The sequence below is a fragment of the Tripterygium wilfordii genome, chromosome 6 (genome assembly GCF_013401445.1).
Source record: "Tripterygium wilfordii isolate XIE 37 chromosome 6, ASM1340144v1, whole genome shotgun sequence".
NCBI classification, from domain to species: domain Eukaryota; kingdom Viridiplantae; phylum Streptophyta; class Magnoliopsida; order Celastrales; family Celastraceae; genus Tripterygium; species Tripterygium wilfordii.
This window is the reverse complement of record NC_052237.1, coordinates 3,393,064-3,417,302: the sequence shown is the minus strand read 5'-3', so window position 1 is coordinate 3,417,302 and position 24,239 is coordinate 3,393,064. Positions and strand designations below refer to the sequence as shown.

General features: G+C 35.3%; 5 protein-coding genes and 1 non-coding gene across 7 annotated transcripts; 1 reads left to right on the top strand and 5 right to left on the bottom strand.

Moving 5' to 3' along the window:
- Nucleotides 1-1,436: 1,436 nt before the first annotated feature.
- Nucleotides 1,437-2,878, bottom strand: LOC119999398 (NAC domain-containing protein 83-like). The gene is made up of 3 exons (XM_038846935.1): nucleotides 2,356-2,878; nucleotides 1,984-2,258; nucleotides 1,437-1,887 (listed from the first exon to the last, which is right to left on the bottom strand). Exons 1-3 carry the CDS (start codon nucleotides 2,534-2,536, stop codon nucleotides 1,597-1,599), a joined length of 747 nt encoding a protein of 248 aa, XP_038702863.1. The 5' UTR covers nucleotides 2,537-2,878; the 3' UTR covers nucleotides 1,437-1,596.
- A 5,020-nt stretch (nucleotides 2,879-7,898) lies between these two features.
- On the bottom strand, nucleotides 7,899-11,079 carry LOC120001067 (glycerophosphodiester phosphodiesterase GDPD1, chloroplastic-like). Its single transcript, XM_038849303.1, has 7 exons — nucleotides 10,490-11,079; nucleotides 9,671-9,733; nucleotides 9,492-9,572; nucleotides 9,174-9,374; nucleotides 8,998-9,093; nucleotides 8,545-8,741; nucleotides 7,899-8,463 (listed from the first exon to the last, which is right to left on the bottom strand). The coding sequence occupies exons 1-7, from the start codon at nucleotides 10,775-10,777 to the stop codon at nucleotides 8,226-8,228; spliced, it is 1,164 nt and encodes a 387-aa protein (XP_038705231.1). The 5' UTR covers nucleotides 10,778-11,079; the 3' UTR covers nucleotides 7,899-8,225.
- Nucleotides 11,080-11,264: 185 nt separating this feature from the next.
- On the bottom strand, nucleotides 11,265-12,251 carry LOC120001068 (sigma intracellular receptor 2-like). Its single transcript, XM_038849305.1, has 2 exons — nucleotides 11,738-12,251; nucleotides 11,265-11,643 (listed from the first exon to the last, which is right to left on the bottom strand). The coding sequence occupies exons 1-2, from the start codon at nucleotides 12,059-12,061 to the stop codon at nucleotides 11,458-11,460; spliced, it is 510 nt and encodes a 169-aa protein (XP_038705233.1). The 5' UTR covers nucleotides 12,062-12,251; the 3' UTR covers nucleotides 11,265-11,457.
- A 3,511-nt stretch (nucleotides 12,252-15,762) lies between these two features.
- LOC119999519 (sigma intracellular receptor 2-like) lies at nucleotides 15,763-16,739 on the bottom strand. Its single transcript, XM_038847131.1, has 2 exons — nucleotides 16,294-16,739; nucleotides 15,763-16,180 (listed from the first exon to the last, which is right to left on the bottom strand). The coding sequence occupies exons 1-2, from the start codon at nucleotides 16,615-16,617 to the stop codon at nucleotides 16,004-16,006; spliced, it is 501 nt and encodes a 166-aa protein (XP_038703059.1). The 5' UTR covers nucleotides 16,618-16,739; the 3' UTR covers nucleotides 15,763-16,003.
- A 222-nt stretch (nucleotides 16,740-16,961) lies between these two features.
- On the bottom strand, nucleotides 16,962-17,033 carry TRNAQ-UUG. Its single transcript has one exon. It is a non-coding gene; the product is annotated as a tRNA-Gln (tRNA).
- A 1,017-nt stretch (nucleotides 17,034-18,050) lies between these two features.
- On the top strand, nucleotides 18,051-22,354 carry LOC120001094. Of its 2 annotated transcripts, XM_038849338.1 has the most exons (10): nucleotides 18,051-18,184; nucleotides 18,416-18,569; nucleotides 19,038-19,140; nucleotides 19,283-19,342; nucleotides 19,640-19,702; nucleotides 19,794-19,988; nucleotides 20,088-20,199; nucleotides 20,290-20,507; nucleotides 21,796-21,891; nucleotides 21,989-22,184. In XM_038849338.1, the coding sequence occupies exons 2-9, from the start codon at nucleotides 18,454-18,456 to the stop codon at nucleotides 21,886-21,888; spliced, it is 960 nt and encodes a 319-aa protein (XP_038705266.1). In that variant the 5' UTR covers nucleotides 18,051-18,184; nucleotides 18,416-18,453; the 3' UTR covers nucleotides 21,889-21,891; nucleotides 21,989-22,184. The 2 variants fall into 2 exon arrangements, with proteins under 2 accessions (XP_038705266.1, XP_038705265.1); XM_038849337.1 differs by having other exon boundaries at nucleotides 21,796-22,354.
- Nucleotides 22,355-24,239: the final 1,885 nt, after the last annotated feature.

The following is a 24,239-nucleotide window of genomic DNA, read 5'->3' as shown; positions in this document are numbered from 1 at the left end:
ATTCCCTCTCTGCAACGTATTGTGCAATGAAATGACAGAAATGCCCGTGAAGTTGATGGAGACCCACAATGCCCCTCGGAAGAGGGAGAGGTTGTTCTTGTCATTGACCTAAAAATCCAAGTGAGGGTTAAAAAAAAAAAAAAAAAAGGGTTAGTGAGTGGTCTTCCATGCCGGGCTGCCCACGTGATTTGACGATTTCAAGCCCAAGTCAGCAACCCACAAAAAAGTGCCGTGAAGAACTCCAACAGCCTTATATGTATTCTAGGCCACTGTCACAAGAAACTCTGGTCGGCATGTTTTCTTCCTAATTTTTTAGTATTCTGACTATTTCTCTTTACAAATTCCACACCTTCTTGTTTCTTCTTGATTTAGTATACTAATCCTGGTTTAATCTTCGTCTAACCCGGAATTGAAACCCTAATTTAGAGTTCACTTTTGCAGGACTTGAAAACTTGTAAGAATGCACAAGAAATTGTACCAAATTAAGAACCGTTGTCAGTTGTCACAGGAGTAGTTCTATAGACTTGGCCCCCAAGAACCACCCATAATTGTCCCTCTACTCCCACCTACTAGTCCAGCAAATTCAAATTTTAGTTAACTGTGTTCCTTCACAGCTATATATATATGCACCTAACTCCTGCAGCAGTTTTCTTGTACTGGTATAGAAAAATTGTTGAAATCGCACACAAAGTGTTTGTGGAAATAACTCAAAGAATATCTGTTTCCCTAAACAAGATTGGACCCATTTTTCAAAACGTATTAAAGAGTGGAGTATGGTTGGAGATTGTTAAAAAATCACAATATTCTTGGAGATTTGTGACATTTAGGGATTATAGTATCACAGAATTTGGTTCGGATTCAGGAAATTTTGCACCAGATTCGTTGTCTAGTTCTTCCACAAAAGAATTTCCTTTTGAGTATTGACAAAGTTCATTTGGTAAAGATATGAAATGCTTTGCATATATGCAATAAGAAAAGGTCAAGAGCACCAAATTTTTTGAAATTTCAGGACTCATTACAAGATAGATGGAATCTCGTGGTGATGGCAAGTTAATGTCGATTTTTTGTCTGATGCCTATTTTTGTTCTTTGTTAATCACAAAGTATAGATTGTAAGATCATGATAGTGTTTTGACAATATGTCCTTAAGCATGGGTTTCGACTCCATGCCGGTGCTTTGGATCTCTTGAGCGACTGCTTTTCAGGATGCAATGATCTTCACAAACAGAAGTACGACTTCAATTTGTTTGTACGGCGAACCAATAACATATTTTGTACTCTCTCAAATATGTAGAATGCACTTGACTCAACTGAATGCATGATTGAACTGTTTTGATCGATACATGAACTGCTTGAATGCTCTCTATTTATAATTTTATAGGGATTATGAATGGTCACTTTTCATCTCCTTTCACTACATAAACAATGATTTTCTAATTAGAGGATATAAAGAATGATTTTCTCATTAAGCTCTAATAGAGATGATGACAAGAAAAGGGGCCAAACATTAGATTGCTTGGATGGGTTATTTTTTTGCTGGTACAAGGACTAGAAAATAGCACTAGAATTAAAGAGAGGAAATTTATTAATTTCAAAGCTACTGTTTTCTTCTAAAATAAGGAAAACTGTGGCAACTGCTGCTTTCTTCATGTTCATCTGATGCATTGTTATCAAAAGAGACCTCTGTGATTCCACTGGAGCCAGAAGATGATGAACAAGGAGCAAGATTCAAATCAGTCCCTCCCTTAGCCATGAAATCAAAGAAAACAGGCTTGTTTTTCTTTGATTGTATTTGTTTCTCAACTCCATTACCAACAATGTTGTGTTCATCCTCCTTTTTGGTACCTCTTTTCTTCAAGAAAATCCTACAGATAACCCAGTTCTCCATCTGCAATACCAAGAATTGAACAAAAATTTTCATTTCCACTATTTGGGTTTTCTGAAAATGTAACAAATTTGAACAAAAATGAATGAGAAAACCCACCTGGGTTGAGTTCATCTTTTGCTGGGTGTCATCAGAATTGACAAGGCGATACTCATGCATAATCCAGTCAGTCCTGGAACCATGTGGGGGTTTTCCTCTATAAAAAACAAGAGTTTTCTTCATCCCCACAACCTGATTTCCTTTTGAAGTCGCAATCTTCTTGTCAATCCCTGTTGCTTTCCAATAACCAGAACCTGTAGCTCTGTTTGATCTGTTCCCATTTGGGTACTTGGCCTCTCTAGTGCTGAAAAAGTACCTCTCTTGCTCACAATCACCTACACAAACAGACAAACCCATTTCAATTCTGAATTCCCTTTCTTTAAATCCTCACAAAATAAGCCTGAAAATGGAAACTTTAATTCAAACACTAACCTGGCAAGTCCCAAGGATCAGACCTGCAAACATCAACTTCAGGAATGATTGAAGCAGGCAGAGGAAAACATAAGGCCTTTCTCTTCAAATACTGAACCACAAGTTCCTCGTCTGTGGGATGGAACCTAAACCCAGGAGGCAATCTAAGCACACCATTTTTGACAAAATTGAGCTTCTCCATCTCTTCCTTCTAAAACCCACAAAAATTTACCCTTCAAGTCTTGCTATAAACAACTCATTCAAGGCTCTTATAGCTCCATCAGAGAAGCTATTCTTAAAGAGAAGAATATAAGAGTTCCACAAAGGCAACAAATTAACAAGAAAAAGAACAACAAGAGAGGGAAAAAAAAGAAAAGAAATATAATCAAATCAAAAGGCAAGAGAAGAAAAAGTTTGTGAAAGGGAGAAGGGTTTTGCGTTTGTGGGTACCTTTGGAGAGGGAAAGGGTGGCTTCTTTATAGTAATGGCAGGGAGAGAGTACGGACGATTGGTTTAGCGTAAACCAGACTCAATCTCTTCTTCCCCCAAATTTTTTTTCCCTTTCTTTGACGCCATTTGTAAAGAATGAATTAAAACAAACAAAGTATGAAAGTAACGTTAAAAGCAGTTGATTAAATTAATTTGGGTTTCTTCGAATTGGTCAAAAGTTTGGTTTTTTTTTTTACTCCCAGACGAAACCAAACCAAACCCACGTCCCACCCTAAAAACCAAAAACCAAACCTTAACCTTCTTGTGTTCGACCATTTTCCTTGTCTACGAATCTAAGGGCGACTGATGAGGTTAACAAATTGTATTGTAGGATGTATTTTGTTAATGTAATTGGGTATTTTATTGATGTGGTTGGATCAAAAACCAAACATTAACCTTGTTGTGCTCGACCATTTTCCTTGTCTGAGGAATCTAATCACCGAATTTCCTCTCCAACTGTGTTTTTTATTATTAAAAAAATCTCTAACATTAAAAATACTGGAATTAAACATTTATTTATGCTAAAACCATATTTTTTTTACTTTCAGATAAATTTTTAAAAAAATAGATAATGATTCATGCACCAAAAAAAGTTGATTTGTGTGGGGGTGGGAAATTATTGGACGGTGAGAGAGGCAAGTTAGTAATTTAGGATTGCAGAGGTTGCAGCCACGTAAGGGTGAGATTAAGGTTGACAGGAGACTTAATGGCACACGAAAGTGAAAGTACATAAATATCCTCCGCCTTCACAAAAGGAAACCAACCTTCTTGTTGCTCTCATGGGGGAAAACCTAGCTTGGATTGGTTGGTCGTTGGTTTTGAGATTTTCGTTTTGAAGCAAAAGTCGTCACAAAAAATGTCTCTTGACTCTTGTAATAATAAGTTGTTATACTACAAAAAAAGGAATTTAATCCTTCACATTCATTGGGAGAGTCATCTAGGATATAATTAAAAAAAACATATTTTTAAAGCAAAATGTCAACTATAAAAATATATCATATGTATTAAAAAGAATGTCAAATCCGATTCAAAATCTCATTTTTATTGGATTAGCTTCACTCACATTAGTACATTCAATGTAATGTAAGAAAATAATAACCTAATATCATTGGATTGTGTGTTTCAGTGGATTACACTTGGATATAAGAATTATCAATCGAATCATCTCTCTCGTTGATATTAATTTTACGTAACTTGAGATGATATATATAAGTTGTTTTTCACGATCACAAAATCCTTATCTTTCAAAAAATTAATAATATAAACACGTATGCCCTTATAAAAAAGTTAATGAATCTACAACCAATATCCAATTTAGAAAAAATGTAAAGGGTGAAGGCATGGAGATGCATTTCTCTAACTAACAATATATATTATCTTCGTACAAATTGTTGGGATGCCCTAATTGAGAGGTGAGGGAAAGATCCTCGAAGTTGACAAGTCGCTGGAGATTCCCTTCTAAAGAGGCCTGCAATTGTTTTTCCCCCCCCCCCCCCCCCCCAAGAGAGACGCTCTATCTAAATATATAAATTTGTCCCTTTTGTGGGGCATGGGTATTTTCGTCATTTCATTTGTCATGTCCTTGAGGGAGGGTGGGTGAGGGAATAATAAAGAGGGAGGGACCTACTTGCCATTAAAACGACGAGCACCCACGTCGTATTTACTTGTGTTTGACAAAAATGCCACCTTCAACTTTGTTTGGATGCTCCATCTCAAGATCCCTCCTCAATCTTCTTGTCTCACTATTTTGGATCATATGGGTAGATGATAATGAGATTTCATAGACTCATATACACATATATATCATCCCAAAAAGACAGATTTTCCTTTCCAAAGATAATTTTTCACTAATTTAATGCACATTTGAAATTATGGGAAATCATTAACTTTCATGTGTATTTTTAGCCGGTGAATACATTTCATCCGCCTAATATACTTCATGCCAAACCAGTCTACCTAAAATTTTATGGACTCAACTCTAGGGAAGATTGAACCTTATAAGGAGAACATAACTAAAACATGTCCTTAACAACCAAACTAGTCATAGAGGCTATCCAATAAAATGTATATCATTCTCATATTAAATGTACAAAATAACAAGTAAATTATTCTTAAAAAAAAGTAAAAAAAAAATGTTGATTGTTAGAAGGAAAAAAAAAAGGTGAACTCAAGAATCTTTTGAATAGGGGGACATGATATAAATAATTTTAAGATTGGTTCCCTAAGTCAATCACTCATCTAATAAAATAATGATACCAAAAAAAATTAAAAAAAAAAAACCCACCAACAATAATAATAATAAATATTTGAAGCGTTCATGAACCATTCATGTGATTCGATTTCAAGGTCATTGGTGCACTTCCCACGGTCCCATAAATTATTAAATTAAATATATATAAAAAAATAATGGCACCATTGTAATACTTCCCAAACATTAGGGGTAATTAAGGAATAGCAATTAAAGCCTCAAACATTGTCAAACAAAAAGCTTGATTCCCCATAAATAAATAAAGAATTAGAGGAGAAGAAGAAGAAGAAAAATCAACACAAGCAATTGCGGCTGTAATTTGTTTATATTGAGAGGTCAAAGGAGTTTGCGTGTGAGTGTTGAAGTGGGTTATTCTTATTTCTTAAGGTGGGACTTTAGGGGAGAATCGTCAAAGCCTCCAATCAAGGTTGTTAAAATTTAGGATTTAAATACTAAAATTTTAGGATTTTATGACCGATACTACATCAATAAAACAATTTAAACATGTTTTAAAACGTCAATTTATAATATCTTATATCAATTTATAAGATCTTACTACAATTTATAATTAGAATCAAGAAATTCGTAAGATCCTACAATCTTACACGATTTTAACAAGTCACCGTTCAACATTTCCCTCTTTACTGACATCTCTATTCACTATGCCCTAAGTCATAACACAAAATAAAATTTTGAAAACAATTTACTAATGTAATCCCGATTTTGACAACCTTGTTTCCTTTTATGCATATATGTTGTTGTTGAAGTTGGAATTGTCTTTGTGTATCTTTGATTTTTGTATATCAACATTAATGATGATAATGTCAATGTGATTCTTTCGTCCCAACCGAAACATACAAAAATACTTCTTCAATTTGTTGTCTAATCTCATACTAAATTACATTTTTTTTAAACGATATTATCGCATGACTTTAGTTTCATGTAATTTTCTCCAAATATCTTGATAGATCACTTTGTATTAAATATAAAAATCGAAAAAGTCGAACTCGAGTCTCCCAGCTAGAAAGATTCATCACTAACGTACCCAATTAAGTTGTGTTTAAGAAAATACTACTTGTTACCGCCGTTTCAAAAATGAATTGTGAATTGAGCTTCTCTACTACCTACTCTTTCCATTTTTGTGGGTTATGGAATTGTCAATTTTTTTTTTTTAACCTTTTGGGATTGCCCCCATTAGAAGCATTTGGATACCATGAAATTGGATTTTCACACAAACATGACTTGAGTTTTAAAATTGGGTTCTTATTAAAAGTAGTAAATATGAAAAGAAGCATAAGAATGGCTTGCAAATGAAGCAAACATATATTGAAAAGGGGTGTAGTGTCAAGCATATACATCGAAATTCAAGCCGGCTATATCTTTGATATATATCCAGTTGAGAATAACTTTTTTGTTCATCAAAATTTAATTAATTAGAATATATGTTGATAATTATATATAGAGAGAGTAATGCTCAGGTGCGATGTGATTACTCCGTTGTTCTTTTGAATAAGTGGACCTCAAATTAGTAGACCCGACTTGTTATTTCACTTATAGAATAGTTTAAAAAACAGAGTCCGTAACTTATTACCTGAAAAGATAGATAATTGATGTTAAAGTGGTTGTATTTCCTTTATTTCAATCATTTATGTATCATATTATATATGCTTTTTCTTTTTTCCCTTGTAGACATCATGAGCCATGTTCAAAGCAAACTCATGAGCCATGTTCAAAGCAAACACATTATTTTTCTGACCAGGTTTATTTTATTTTGAATAGTGTACTAAAGAAACAATACATGTAAGCAATAATAAGGGTATATATGTACGTAATAAAAGCAATTATAACATATTATATAGTGAAATAATATTTAAGTAATATGAGACATCTGAAGAAGCAATGTTACCCAATAGAAAATAAAATTCTAGAAGAAAAGTGGGGATCAAATTCAAAAGTCTCAATTGATTTTAAAGTTGACCTAATGTGCTATTGAATAATGCAAATGCATTTAGAGGAAGTGATTATCATCAATTGCATGCATAGACTATTTATTTAAGCACAATTTCTTCAGTTCAAAGCTAACATGATTTGTCAAACCCACATTTCTTATGAAGAATATATATACATGTATACATCATTTAAATAGACAGGAGAACATATATATTTATATAGTTATATATATAGCTGTTTTTCTTCAGCTATAGGTAATCGAGCAAGACATTATCAAATATTTAGGAACCAAATTGCATAAATCAATAAAAGATAAAAAAAATATTCCACAATTCTATATATATGTCAGCATTGAATTAGACTCAATTAACTACAAGATTGTAACAAAAAATGGGTTATATCTAACTGCGTTAGTAAACCGACAAGATATGGTATCGGAGTCAGAGGTCAAATTCGAATGTTGGATGCTAATTCATATTTATACGCTTATCCAGACATGATTTATGAATACTTGTACACATAATTGTACATGAAATGTACTTTTTGTCCTCTCCCTCTCCATTGTACACAAAGTTGTTTACAAGTACCAATTTTTGGCCAAAGAAGTAGCTTCTTTTTTTTGTTGTAGCATAGAATCCGAAGCTATAACACACTCAGAAGAAACTTCCTCAAATGGGTTCATCAAATACCAACAAGAAATGGTATCTTTGTGGGCATGTAGTACAAGTCATAAAAGGAGTGAGAGATGTTTGTAACCCCCATTCCTCGAAACTTACAAGGTACAAATTCCATTCCCAGAAGCAAACCTTTGTTTCCTTTACTTGTTTAATTTTCTTGGCTTTATAGGAGGCCTGGACAGCCCACTTTTGTCACGAAAGTAGAGTTCCAAGAGTACAGATTCTATCCATGGTCATTGATCACATGATATATTAATATTACAAAGTCCAGTTTCTGGCTTTGGGCTTATAAATCCAGGAGCCAATCAAAGCCCAAGTAGACAGTCTTATGGACAGAAGTTTTTACATTAGGAAGTTTCAGAACCCCACAGAATTACTGAATTAGAGTCTCACAACCTCCAAAACACCCTACTTTCGTTTCTGAAAACCATTCTTACAAAAGAGATACATTTTGTTTAGTGTTGTAGCTTTGTATTAATTCATGTATGCTAGAATTGCTGAGAAGTTTCATGTCATGTCAGTATACGTCAAACCTGAATCGGTTCTGGTGCAAGCTTCAGTAGCAGTGAGAGATCGTCCTTGGAGAACCGGGGCTTGGTTTCGAGTTTTTGGACGTCCTTTTTCTCTAGATATAAGTTTTCTCCTTCATTCTCTTTAGCAGAATCGACAAAATCCGAGACTGCCTCTATAATTTCTTGAACTAGGTCTACTATAACACCTTCAACACCCATTAGATGTTGCATGTACACCACTTCCCTTACATTGCTGCAAATGCACAACAGTTAATTACTGAATTATTTTTTTTCAAAACTAGATTAGACAGCGTAATGAAAGATTTGGACTTACTTCAGTTGACCATAAGTTAGCAGGGAAAGCTTGTTTTCTTTAATTCTGGCTACTGCTCCTGGATTTCTAAATATTGCTTTCACTTCAGAGACAATTCCTTGTAAGCCACCAGCCAAGCAAACTTTAATTGCTTCATCCAGGGAGTTCCTTCTTACATCTGTGTAAATTTCAGATCCTCCGTTTGTCAGGAAGAACACCTGCATGACAAAATTGGGAAAGCCATTCGGTTATGATCCAAAAAACTGGAATAACTAGACAATCCATCAAACTTTCCTCATGTAAATTCTGACTCCATAAACAGAATTGTTTCATATTTTCATGTCTAAATTGATATTTTGCGCAAATGTTGCTTCTGAGAATTCTAGTGCAAAGCTTGAATAATGAAATCATAAGAAGCAGAATAATAAATGTTGTCAACTTGTCATTACCTAAGGCGCAAACGCATGATCTTACCGGGTAAGTACTCTGCACTTTACACATCAACAGAGTTGCATCAGGTTGGAAGCTTGAAAACATCAGAGGTCTATCCTTGGCATGCTCAGATACAACCTGAATACCATATAAAAGTATCTTTTATCACCTAAATCAAAAACAAACCCATTGATATTAATCAAACCAACAACACATACCTCCAAGACTACTTGAAGCAAGTGCCTAAGGTGTTCTTCTTTGTACACTTTATGATCATCAAACTTCAATTCAATATTAAACCCCACAGAATTGTTCACTTTCCCAAAAGCCTCTTGCAATGTACATATATGATCATCTCTCTCAACCTTCCATTCAAGTATTCTCCCATCTTTGGTTTTCCTATATAATGGCTTACCAACCTGAGTTGTAAACAGCAAAAACAAAGAAGAAGCAAAATTACCATAACTGCAGACATATTTGAAACAATGTCAGGAATGGAAGAAGGTAGAGAATGATAGTTGATCATTATTCATTACATTTCCAGGCTCTTTTTGGGGTCCGTAGGAGAGAAGTTCAGCCAGAGTCAGTTCTGCAACTCTTTTTTCAATCATGGTTCCCTAAAATTTAATCATTTAGAGAAACAATAATCAGCATATGATAATCAGTTAATGTAATGCAAATAGTGAGAGATAATTGAAGTAGCTAGCTAGCTAACCTTGTCATCTTCAGTCAAGAGAAAGATGTCATGGAAAATGACAGGACAGTCATCCTTCGTCACCTACAACAAATAGGAGTTGGTTTGTTTTCTTGGTTCACATTTTTCTTCTAAAGAAGAAAGGAGAGAACAGAGTAAAACTTTATCAGTACTTTTAGATATTTAAATAGTAATTTTTTAGTAATTAACAGAAGAAAATTTATTCTGGGTTTTGTTAATTAGTAATTATTATATTAGAGGAGACACACAAGTACACCTACTTGAGATTGATGGAATTACTTCTATTTAAAATTCAAAAATAGAGGCTAAAATTAAATTTTGATGAGTATGGGCCCACTGGCAAGACTAAGGGCCCAGGCCCTATGGGCATTGGTGAGCCCATAAGTTGATAAAAAAGTGATGTTAGGCTAGGCCCGCAATCAGACCCTACACACGTCACAGCCTGTGACGTGTCCAATTACAGACGCTTTTGGTTCGCCGCACACAGATTCCCATGTACAGAACCACCGCAGCGTTTGTGGAGTCATGATTGATTCCCATGTACAGATCCGCGCCACGTGGAACATGACCACCGAAACAGGATGACACCAACGGCACCAGCGCCGACGGGCATGTTTTAATTTTAAAAATTACATTTTTTTGGATGAATACCTGCTCAACGAAATCTCGTCACGATGATCGGAGAAATTTTTTTTATCGAAATCGAAATTGTTCGATCTGTATATGAGTTCAATATATTTGGATTCAATTAAAAGTAGGCAATAAATTTAAGCAATTAAGAAAGGGCCTTGGAAATGGAATCAAAAATCGATGTCTCACCTGAACGTCAAATTCAATGTAATCGATCGGGAATTTAGCGGCGGCATTGAAGGAGAGAATGGAGTTCTCTTTGATGGATTTCATTCTTCGATCGGAGGATTGAAGCATGTTCATGCCGCTCCCTCTATGTCCCATCACCACGAACTTTGTGAATTTGTATGCGCACCTTGTATTTTCACCATCGCCATCCCCGGCGGAGAACCTGGTTGAGCATAGGGATAATGAGGCGGATTCGGGGACATGATCAAGGTTGGGGACATCGGAGACATGAACAGCTTTGAGAGCCATTCAAGATTTCAAGAATTACGAGAGGCACAACGGAATTTGTTTGGGAAAGAGATAGAGAGGCAGGTGTATTTAAAGTCATTTTGGGCCTTCTTTCTCGTGGGAAAACGAGAGAATATTCCAGTTGGTGCTATGGGGAGAGGCTTACAAGAGAGAGAAATTAGATAGGAATATTCCCTTCTATTCTCTCTAATATTTTTCCTTTGCCACGTAGATATCCTTATCATGGATTAGGTTAGATAGCACTTTGGAAATCAATTCATATTCAACTCATATATCATTGATTAGATCACGAGTACTAATTGAGAACTTGAACAACCTCCTCCTATATAGACGATTGTAGAGATGGAATAATGATGCACAAATAGACTCTCATATTGGCAAAAAGTTGCATCATTTGCGCACACTTGGACTTTTCTAATTCAAAGGAAAAAAAAAACTCACAAATGCGGTTTTTTTTTAATGGAGGGGATTTTGAACTCTAATATGATATACAACATTCTTCCCTCTTCGACTAGTGGCATAGGTGTTACAAATTGGTTCATAAGTAAACAAAAAACTCATAAATTTTGAATCAGTTCATTAAGATCCCCGTTACCAGGCAATCACAAAAGTGACCCGAAATAATAACCAGAATGATCAAATAAGAAAGTCCAACGAAGTACTCATCTGATGTTGCAAATTCAAGCCTTCTTCTTTCTAGCCAATTCTGGTCTCCTACCAAATGCAGACCCAGAAGTGGCCTTGCCAGACGGTGGCATCAGCCCACGCAAAGTCGCCAAAACACCAAATCCAAGGAACGGCAGGTAGCTCGTCAGCATCTTATCAGAAGCCTTACCTGACAGTATCAGCTCTGTCGATATAGCAACCTGAAAAGTCAAATTCAAACACTTAATTAGATCCGTGCTACAAAACTCCGACTTAACAGACACCAGCGGAATCGAATAGGGAAAATTTAATTACCGTTGAAGTAAAAACTGAAGCGCCAAATATCAAACAGGTGGTGGGCAACCAGGACTTGGCACCCAAAATTCCGTATAAATTGATTAGAGTGAGAGGCCACTGGAAGAGCAACTCAAGCCACACGAGTCCGACAAAAAAATTGGGTTTCTCGACGAAGAGATAGTCGCCGAACTCGCGGGTGTACCATTGCTTGAGATTGATAAGATAATCTGGGTAGAGACCGTGAGGAAGAATCGCTTGAAAGTCCATTAAAGGCGCGGCCAACGCGATTGTCAAGAGGAAGGGGAAGAGAACGATGTCTAGTAGCTTCACTAGGGCACCCATTTCTTGTTTCGGAGAGTCTCTGCGATCTCCTTTCCTTCTTTTTTATTTGTTTTCTTCTTCACTTCTTCTTGGGGCAAACGTAGACGGAATATTGCACGTGTTAGGTGGCATATGGAACGCCGCGTTTTAGGGCAATTACAACTTGCAGAATATTTCGATACATGTATTCAAGGAGAAGCGGTAGCCCATCGATGATGGAGCTTCTGATATGCTTCCCCTGTTTTGAGAAACAATATACTAGTCAATTTTTTTTAGTCAAATCAGAAAATATAAGTAACTCATTTTACCTTTCTTATGATATCTTTCCTATGATATACTATATACTGGATGAAAAATATGATTTTATCAATTTCTTTCTGCGAAGGTATCATTACTGGAATGGTTAACAATATTATATTTGCAATCCATGTATTTGGAAAATCAACATCCATTATTTGTAAATGATTTAGTATTTTAATAGATTTTTATACTTATTCAGGTAAAATATTACACAAAACTTTTAATTCTGAAAATAATTTCCTTGCATCAATGTCATAAAAGAGTGTCATGCTTTATTGCTTTCTCAATGTTTAAACAAAAGTTGTGGATACTACTAATAAGTACAATTTTGGCATAGAAAATAGTGAAGTGCATTTGCTACATGTTAAGGAACTATAGGTCCGTTTGGCAGACAATTTTGTCAATAACGTATATAGTAGCAGATATAGTGGTAGCATATATACTGGACAATATTGGTAGCAGATATGATGCTTAAGTGGTTTGTGCTGTTTGGTTCAACTTTTGCTAATAACATATATGCTGAGTAATATTCTGAGGCAAATGACATGCAGGGGTATTAGGCATTTTAGTGATAATATAAGTATATAACAGATAGAAAATATAACAATTAATTTATAAAACAAAGATAATTAATTTAACTATTTATAAATAGTTAAATAGAAGAGTTCCATAATATTCCATATTACCAAAATATGGAAGAAATTCAAATAAGTTCATACAACTAAGAAGACGAGAGACAGAATTCGCACAACCTAATTTTTGTCAATAAAATGCAGGGTTATTTTAGGCAACTGAATAAAATAATGGAGACAAAATGGATACGAAATATGCAATTGTCTCAAAATTGTAGCAAAACCGACAATTTTAAAACTACAATAATATGATATCAAAATTGCATTGGTGTCCGTGCCATGAAATGGCCGTTTGGTGACGACAAACAATATAGTCTTGAAAACAGCTTGTCAAACGGGCCCTATATATGTGTGGACTTAAGTACAATTGGGCAAACCACATAAATTCTTGTGTGGCGGGACTATTCTCACCCTTCATTTTACTTCTCTCACCCCCCTACTCCATAAAAAGGTAGCCTAGCTCTAGTGAAAGTACAACTCACATTTGACTAACTAATTAACCGGATTTACTTGAATTTTTCAAGACAGACTTTTATATATATATATATAAATGGGTCATTCAGAAATAGTTTGCCTTTTTAATTTTAATAATAAAATAATTATTGATGTGACAAAATAGGAGATGAAGGGATGTTTTTGTCTTAATTTTTAAAAAATAGATGATTTATGTGATGGCTTAAATATTCAATGTAAAAGCACTTGCATCAGTTTCCCTTAACAGATTCCCTAAAATATAGACAAAATGTCACTTTCCCTTATTTTACAGATTTTCTATCTAACCAACACTGCATCAAATTACCTATCATATTCTTTACTGTATTAAAATAATATTTCTTTCTCTTTCCTTTATTTATTCTATTCATATAAATTACTTCTATTTAAAATAATAAATTAATTACATTTAAAACAATAGATTAATTATATTTAAAACAATAAATTAATTAAAATAATAAATTAATGTTATTAAAAATTGGAGAAATTTAACTTTGTTTTGCTTGATTTCATGATCTGGAAGAATAGATGTTGCTGGAGAGAGATGCGGAGAGAAAAAAATTGAGGAGAGAGAAAGATAGGAGTGAGGAGAGAGAAAGAGGAGAGAGAGAAACGGATTGAGAAGAGACATATGAATGGCCCTCCATATATAATGTCGCGGAATGGTCATGCACTCCACATACTACTCTTATCATCTAATCATCAGCTGTCTTCAATTTCATCATTTTCACTCTGAATGGACAATCTCGTTTTCTTGTGCCAAGTAACCTTGTGGAGGTTTTCTTACTATTGTAAATGCCATCACGATCATATTGTAACAATAATTTGTGTCCCCTCCCGAATCCACTAATCTCTGACATTTTAATAACAAGAACAAACCAATGGTACAAATGCAATGTACCATAGTCTGAAATTATAAACATCCATGCACTTGGACGCAACATTATATCAACCTAGCTCATCTATATCACAAAGAAAAAGAAAGGGAAAAAAAACCCAGGAAGAACACTATAAATAGATGCATCATTATAGGGTAGCAGTAACACAAGAATTTCCACACAAAAGTTCAAAAACTTTCGGCCAGGGGAACGGAAACGGCGATTGAACGGAAATATATCTATATTTGTAGAGGCGGCCAGAGGGATAGCTACTGCTAGGGGACCAAATAACTAACATTTTGTAAGTGACAAGACAAGACATGTTTTTAATAGGGGGTTTATAAAGTAAAATAGGGGGTGTTAAGAGCAACACCCTTGTTGTGTGTGATTTCCTCCTTGTTCTTTTCTATTCACTATTATATTCTTTATTCGTACCCTACACAAATTACATAAAAAACTCGTGGATTATTTGGGGAAAAAAATTCCTTATAATGGATAAGGTTAGATGGTACTTTGGAAATCAATTCATGTTCGTTCACCTCTTATATCATTTTTTTTTTAAATACCGTTGAGAAATTTATTTCTCATTGAAAACGAACATTGAGCACACAAATGTCTAACTCAATCAATTGTCAACTGAACTATCTCTCATTATAACTCATATATAATTTTATTAGCTCACGGCTAATGTTTTTTTTCCCTCTTTGTTTGTTTGTTTTATTTATATTTATATTAATAAAATAAAATGTTAACAGCAACCATGCAACAAAATGCTCAAATAATGAAATAAATACACATAATTAAGTCTACCCAAAAAAAAGTGAAAAAGAACAATGTAACCGGAGGGAGTACACAACTAAGAGTTGCAGCCTTTTGACTCACTAGATTACCTGAAAACAGGGTTAAACGCATCGAAGCGAAACAACAAATACTTCATAGAATAAGACTTGAGATAATCTATTTGTATTGGGGGAAAGATGAAATAAGAAGATTGCAGCTGCAGATCCACAGACAAAAAACTTAATATAACATGAAAAAAAAAACGATATGTCAGAGCAATCTTGCAAACAGATTTGAAGGTAGATCTTGATCCGGAGGTAGATTGAAGTATTGTATATATCTATTGTCTCTATACCCAAAAGCACTCATCTTCACACCAAAGTTGTCAATCGGCTAGAGTTATAAACCTACTGCTAACAATCCCATAGAAAATAACTGGACAAAGAAAGATAACTAAAATAGATGTTAAAATGGTAAAAGAGGAGGAGGTGGTTAGAAGAGAGAGCGCGGACAGCTCAGAAGCAATAGTATTTGATAGGCTCTGGGTTGTTGGTTCTAGTTTTGAAGGCTTCTATTACATTTGCTTGTGAAGAAGCAGAGCATCCATGGCAGGCCCTAGAGCATGAGATGAATAAAATGGTTTAGGAGCCGAAAGGGCTCAATAGACTCGACATTGGCGACAAGTTACATTATTTGTGCACACTTAGACATTTCTAGTTCAAACAAACAAACATTAAAACTTACAAATTTGTTCATAAGCAAACAAAAAACTCATAAAGTTTGAATCAGTTCATCAAGATCACACAAGGGAGTCGAAAATGGAGTAACCAATAACGATAAAATAAGAAAGTCCAACGAAGTACCCATCTCATCTCGCAAATTCAAGCCTTCTTCTTTCTAGCCAATTTTGCAGACTCAGACTCAGACGTAGCCTTACCAGACGGTGGCATCAGCCCACGTAAAATCGCCAAAACACTAAATCCAAGTAACGGCAGATACGTCTTCAGCATCTTATCAGAAGCCTTACCTGACAGTATCAGCTCTGTCGATATAGCAACCTGAAAAGAAAAGTACACGCACAGCAAATTCAAACTCTTAATTAGATCCGTGCTGTAGAACTCGGACTTAACAGACACCAGCGGAATCGAAGAGGGAAAAAAATGTTAATTACCATTGTAGTAAAAAATGAAGCGCCATATATCAAACAGGTGGTGGGCAACCAGGACTTGGCACCCAAAATTGCGTATAAATTGATCAGACTGAGAGGCCACTGGAAGAACAGCTCAAGCCAGATAAGCCCGACAAAAAAATTGGGTTCCTCGACGAAGAGATAGTCGCTGAACTCGCGAGTGTACCATTGCTTGAGATTGATCAGATAGTCCGGGTAGAGACCGTGAGGAAGAATCAATTGAGAGTCCATTAAAGGCGCGGCCAACGCGATTGTCAAGAAGAAGGGGAAGAGAACGATGTCTAGTAGCTTCCCTATGGCACCCATTTCTTGCTTCAGAGAGTCGCTGCGATCTCCTTTTCTTCTTCTTCTTCTTTGTTTGTTTTGTTCTTCTGTTATTCGTTTGGGGCAGGCGCAGACCAGGCTGTAGACGGAACAATATTCGTAATTTCGTAGGTAGATGACAGCAAGTCAGCAACAAAAGTTATCATATTATAATTATATTTGACTATCAGGAGAATTGGGTAGGCCATCGGCATCAATGATGAAGCGCTTCTGATAGGCTTCCGCTGTCGTCTGTTGACTATAATAGTTGCACTGCACTAATATAACATGGGATGAATGAGCTGGGGAATATGGCGAAAAACAGTTATTATGGTACAAAAATAAAAAGGTCCTACCGGGAGTCGAACCCAGGTCGCTGGATTCAAAGTCCAGAGTGCTAACCACTACACCATAGAACCATCTTATGGCTTGGAGCTTTAATGGAACAAAGGTTCTTGAAACGAGACTATCTATTTGCAGTGATTTCTATTGAGCTATCGAGCCAGTAAATATGGAGATTCAAAAGATTTTATTGATACAATTTTGAATTTATTGTTAGGGTTCCTTATATAGGAAATATGTTACTACTTCTTTACGTTCAAGTTCTAATATCTTGTACACGTGGGGTGCAAGTCTAGCTAGTTCTCATTCGTGTGTTTCTACTCAATGGACATGATTCAAACCCTTTAAGCTGTGTTTGTGTGTGAATTTTACTTGAATGTGTGTGAGTTGGTGCAACACGTGTGTGCATGTGTGTGTTTTTATTGTTAGATAAAAAAAAGTTATAATGTCTTGTTTAAGGCCATGAATGATTACTTTTTAATTATAATGAACATTATTTGTATCCCTTTTTTATTAAGTACATCCCATTAACCCTTTAAAAACGCATTAGAGTGGGGTGTACTTAATAAAAAATGAGGTACAAATAATGTTCATCTTTAATTGTACCGCATACACTGTAGGTCCAATCCTAGTTCAAATGTTATATTTTATGGGGATTAGTTTCTAGTATCAAATATTATATTTTCGTGTGCTTTGTTAATGCAGTGTCGTTTGAACTTTGGACAAGGCTTTGTCGTTTCATTAAGGTCAAGATGATTGATCAGTGAATGGCTAAGCATCAGTTAACATTGTTAATTATTATTTTGTTTCATTAAGGTCAAGATGATTGATCAGTGAATGATCCGTGAGCTGTAAATCCATGTCTCTGGAAAGCTCGCTGCGCAACTCACTGGACGGGCCGACGAATGAACCGTGAATGGCCCTTTATTAGTGGGCTTCTTATATGTCCACAGATTCGGAATGAAGAAGTATTACTAGGCTACTAGCCCGCTAAGAATTTTCCAATTTTTCTTGGGCCTGATCCAGAAACAACAAATGGGCCTTCGAATTTTTTTTTTGAACAATTAGAGTGGACATTCGTCTACCATAAGAACAAAGGCTGTAGGCGATTCCTTGAGTGGTCTGGAAACTGGATCACGAGAGCTTTGTCTCCATCATCAATACCGATCGCCGGTAGGCGCAGTAAATAGTAGAAGAAAAATCCAAGTCGTTCGATCTTCTCAATTTAGTATGTGATTCCTTTTCTTCTCTCTCTCTCTACTTGCTTTTCTGATTTGTGCCTGTTGTTCGCGTGCGATTTTCGTTCTAGTAGAATTGTATTCTAGATTGCTAAAGTGCCATAAGAATCCGAAATTATTCGCCGCTTCACAGATTTGCAGAAACAATAGATTTAATCGCTTGATGTTGTCCTGTTCTGATGATGAATCTTTTATTGATGTGTGCGTTTGCGTGTGAGTAGGCAAGAAGGTTCTGGAGGAAGTGATTGTATTGGTGACGATGATGAATGCTGTGGTGACTTTATTCGTGACATTGATAGCCGTAGCTGATATTCAATCTGCTTTGGCTTTGCCATCAACCGCCCCAGCATTTTTGTGGTCTCCTCACCACGATGAGTATGTTGTCATATTCCTTTATTACGAGCTTATTTGTAGTTTTGATGTAAAATTTCCACTAGGTACTCATGGTAGGTAAGCATGAAGATGTATGACACTTGAAAAATTGAAATTCTTCATGTTGTCTTTAATTGTTAGTATCAAATAATACTTAGTGACTAAGGTAGATGCTATATGGATATATGGCTCTTTGGGGGACGGGGTTTTGAAATATTAATATCTGGGTGCTTGATCGGAGCCAAAATCTGCTTTTAGTAAATCCAGAATTGTGGTTTCTGCCAAAATATGCTGCATACTCAGGTTTTTTCATACTGAGTTGTGCACAATGGTTCAAGTTGTTGCATTTTACTATTTCTAATTTTGTTTTTAGGTAGGTTTTACTTTTACTGATTACTCTGACACAGCTGTTTTGGTTCGACGAATCTGCAAATCAGAATCTCGTAACATATTGTTTGTGGGAGGTTCCAGGTTTTCAAGTAAAGGAATGAAGGATGCTGTTAACTATCGGACCATCTCCCCGAAGGATCTGGCAAAGTCTGTTCTGTCAGAAGGAGACTGGGCAAACTTACTGGTTATTAGCTTTCCTTTTCTGTGTGGTGTTCATAATGTTTTGGAGTTGGTGCTTTTCGTTTATTTAGACATTTATGAATTAGAATATTTTGGAGTAATTATTGAATTTCTTCTGTTTTTCTCTTTTCTGCTTCTCAAAGTAGTGTTCGGAAAAGAAACTTCAGCAGCATATGGAAGTGGCACTTGTTTTTGTTGGCAGGGAGGTAAGATCCTTTTAGCACTCTAAGCTGGATAACTAAAATTTCATATGGTGATCCTTCTCGTGGCTAAAGTCTAATTGTCCTTATTTAGACTATCATGTACTGACATCTGTTCTCCTTTTGGAATTATACTATGCTAGTTTTGTAACTCATCAGTCCAATAGCCTTGCAAGTTGATTTTTGAATGAGAATATTATGGTTGTATTTTAATATAAATTGACATTGCAGTGCCGTGCATGAATGATGATATTATTTGTCCTCAATGATTATTGATTAATTGTGTGGCCTTTGTTCTTCAAGTTGTTATCCTCAGACATCTCTGGAAACAAATATGCAGACACAGCTCTTTTGGACATGCTCAAGGTAACTGGACATTTCTAAGTACATTTTGAACTGCATTTTGGTTAGAAACTGTTTTTTTTACTCATATTTGATGTTTCATGTCCTTGGGTAGGTCTCTTATACAATGTCAAATTTCTCCCTGGCATTTCCATATGTTGCTGCATCAGGGGAGCAGACAATGGAAAATATTTTGTTATCTGGGTTTATGGAGACTTGTGGGTGGGACTCAGCAATCAGTAAGGTTGCTATTTCAGAGTCATGCTCTGTAGATGGCGAAAACCTCCAAAGGCTTGCAGTTGTTGACTTGGTTCGTGTAAATCAATGATGATATATTACTCATTCAGTTTTTTTTTTAATTTTTTATTGAACAGTTCTTATACCATTTTATCTATAAAAAAAAATGCAGGACTTTCTTGTTTCAAATATGGAAAAGAGATCTAATGGGCAAGCAAACCTAGTTGTGTTCTGTCACGGAGGCTCTCACTCTGGGCAAGGACCCAGTCGACCAAAACCTGAAAGTATGATAAGTATTTGACAAGGGTGCTGCGCTATGACAGGATATGATGAGTTGAGATCTGATTGACATAATTTATCAATACAAAATGCAGGTGAAATTTTCTCTGAGGTTATCAGTTCCATGGAGCAGTCTGGGGCAAAATATTCAGTCCTTTATGTTTCGGATCCCTTGAGGTCTATTCAATATCCTACCTATCGGGAACTAGAAAGGTTTCTTGCAGAAGGCGTGCAAGGAAACAGGTCGCTTGATTCCAAAGTTTGTGATGAAGTTTGCAAGATTAAGTCATCACTTTTGGAGGGACTTTTCGTGGTAAGTTTGCTTAATTTATAAATGGTTATTGAGTGAAGTTTTCCCCTTTTTTTCTGGCACCCATGCATAGGAAATGCATGGTCTAAACAAGTGGATACCAATATTAGGCAAAGGCAGCCAAGCTGACAGTAGTTACATTAGCTTTCGCTTTTCATCAATTGTCAATTCAGTAGTCAAACTTTGATGCTTTTGATTGTAGATAAACATACCACCTATTTATGTCACCCCACAACCCCCAAAAAAAAAGAGTAGGAAAATGGGGAAAAACTAGGGTACTACTCTTGCACTATGGCATTTTCATGATGCAATTCTTTGTCCATTCATTTTGATTTGATTAGGTTGCTCATCAATTTGTTCTGTTTACCAAGCTGAACACATTTTCTCAGCACCTCTTATTTAATCTTATCAAGCTACAATATTGGATCTTCTTCATGATCAGTTGCAAGGGCCATAAAGTCAGGAAGGGATATGTTTTCCTGGTCTAAGTTTCTGTAGAAGGATTTTATGCTTGAATTGTTTTCTTTGAGAATGCCACAAGGAAACATAACTTCATTATTATTTGCAATTTTGCATTCAAGTTAATGTTTCTTAAATGGTGTAAAAGAATTTTGTATTGTTTCAAAATTTGTTCACTGTAGCTCAATAATTCTACGTTGTTGATTTGACTTCCTGAGTCAGTTTGATTGTGTGGTAGTTAATGTTTCTTGGTGGCACCGTACTGTCCGTACACCTTTAAAAATCGCTATCAACATTCGTATTGGTTGTTGAAATAACTCAGCACGTTTCACGTAGGGTATACTCTATCTTACTCTTCAGGTTCACCCTAGAGAGGTCCTAGAGGCAGGGACTTTAGTTGACTGTACCTTGTAGCTTATCCTTTAAACCCTTTAAGTTCACTTAGTTAATGGCAACTAATGAGCCAATTCTAATTTCCATGACTAAGTTTCTCTTCTGATAAGGGCGATGGACTGCTTTTGAACTTCAAGCGGCACCAATGGTGCAAATGTTGTGTCCTAAGAAAAAAATTCTTAGATACATGACCCAGAGTGAAGAAATTTGTTGGCGAGTATATATGAGTTAATATGTTTCATATGCAGTTTTGTTGCCTTGTACTGGGGTTGCATTTGGGTTTCCTGGAAAGTATATTCGACTGCCTTGTTGAGCTTCTTTCTTTCTTTTTTGCCTCATTAGGCATTTATGTTTCTTCTTTAATTTTAATAGCCCCTATTGTTACCCACTCATCGATGTGAATGCAGTCTTGACATTTTTTGCTTTTGTGCTCCTACAGGCGATTGTTTTTCTTATCATACTAATATCAGGCCTTTGCTGTATGATGGGCATTGATACTCCAACAAGATTTGAGGCACCTCAAGAGTCTTGAATGGTTGGTTGTGAAAGATACTACCTTCATGTTATTGCACAGAGTTATATCCCAAGCTCTCAGTTATAAAGATTGTTTTTTGTGTACCTTCTTTGCGCAGAGATGTTAGCATGTAATATTCATTTGTTTGCTCGGGAAAAAGAAAAGGAAGAGACAAAACCCTTGGTATGATTATTCCCTTTTGCTGAGAATAATGGATTAATGATCTTGTTTCTATCCAGCTATGTATCTCTCTTCCGTCCGAATATATATAATTGTCGAGTGGTTTAAACCCAAATCTTTTGGCAATGCCCCCATCTTTGAGCGTCAATTTTTTATTTTTTATTTTTATGAGCCATCTTTGGCTGTCTGCAACAAGAATAGGCATGGAAGTGGATATGTAACGTTGACATTGGCTCCATTGTTGTTTGTAAGTAAATATATATGCCCCATCACAGGGTTACGTTAATTACTTTCTGCTTGTTAATACTTAGGATTCGTTTGGTTCGCAGAATGTAGTTTTATAGGAATAAGAGTTTTTCTTTTGCCCATGATTTATATGTTTAGTTGGTGAAATCTTTAGAATCTATAATTTCAAGTGAGGAAAGATGGATTCCTCTAAACATGAATTCTCTTTTCCTCCACAAAAAGAGCGGAATTGAGAATCCTTATTTATTCTTAATTAAATATGTTATTTTAAAAAACACATAATTTTGATAATATTGTTCGATTATAATCTACCATAATCTAACCAAACATGGCCAATGAAATAAGTGATGCTAGGGAAGTACTACGAAAATATGATATAAGCATTGATAAAAAATGAGGATGTCAAGACCCGGCTTTTCATTTTCATCTCCAAATCTGTGAACCACACACAAGCACTTAAAGTCAACATGCCTATATGGTCATGAATGGAGAAAATAAGAAAAACCCAAATATTTAAACAGTAATACAAAAATGATTGAGCTGCACTAAAAAAAAGAGTTGTGTACGGAAGCCTTGGATTGGTTGGAAAACATGCTTCCCCACTTCTATGAAAAGAAAGTTTCTTTTTGACGAGTGAATCTCACTAAATTAAGGATATTCACTATGTGTGTATACATATAAATATAAGACCATACATACCTAGTCTTTGAAGGAAGCAAATTAACCAAACAAAGAATATTGATGTGCCTGTATTTGAACATTTTGCATTAATTTTATGCACTAATAGAATGCAATCCATGCTTACACGTAAACATTCATGATTTAATTTCCTCCTCTATAACTAGTTTGTTTTTTTTTTTTAGCTTGTAGAGATTTGTGGAAGTCGATTAATCGCTATTAATGTACAAAAGATAAACACACATGTTTTCTTTGCTCTTATATATATCATGCTTAGCTTATAATTAAGTTTGATTTTAACCAATTAACTAGTTAATTAAAACGTACAGTTTCTATCATCAATCAATTATATTGCCTAAACCACCACCACCTTATCTCTAACCCAAAAATGATTAAAATGGTGAATTGGCAAAAAACCAACGAGGGAGAATGCATAGCGCCACTGAAAGCATATCCACCAACCTCTTGAGGTTTCTTTGTTTGACTCGTTGAAAGGTTTGTTCCACCTAATCATTAATTAATCAAAACAAAAATCAATATTGAACTCCACACCTGGCTTATAGATTTTCTGGGTATAGGGATTAGTTTGCTCTGTCGCCTTTCATGCAGTACTTACGTGTAGTTTCAATTATTGATTTTAGACATGTGTAATGTATAAATATATATTGAATATAAGTGAGATACTTGTATATAAGCCAATGATCCTTAAACTAAATATCTAAAACAATTATTGAACGAAAAACACCCGTTGAATTGTCATGAATGATAGTACTATAATTATAGCTAGAAATGATTGTTTAATTATAATGACAAATAACATCATATTATTCAATATTTATACGATTAAGAATATTTCCCATGCTTAAAGGAGATAGCTAGTGATAATTTATATAAAAGAAGTAGGAAATATATATATGAGACCGTGATTGTTAAATTTGTCAACCCTTTATAAATATATGATGACCAAGTTTATAATTGGGAAAAATAAAATATCTATAATCTATAAATTTCAATTTTATGGGTCTGCACACATATATTGGGCCGGATGTGCAAGGGGGGAAATGCATATAAAATCGTTTGGGGAGTTGAAATAATACATCACAAAGGTGCAATATATATATCACACATATATATATATATACACACACTCACATATATATACAACTTTAAATGGACATTGTACACCGTTGAAAGAAATAAAAAACAAACAACAAGGATTATAGGCTATAGCTCGTAATCATCATCATGGACCGTCCATGCATATA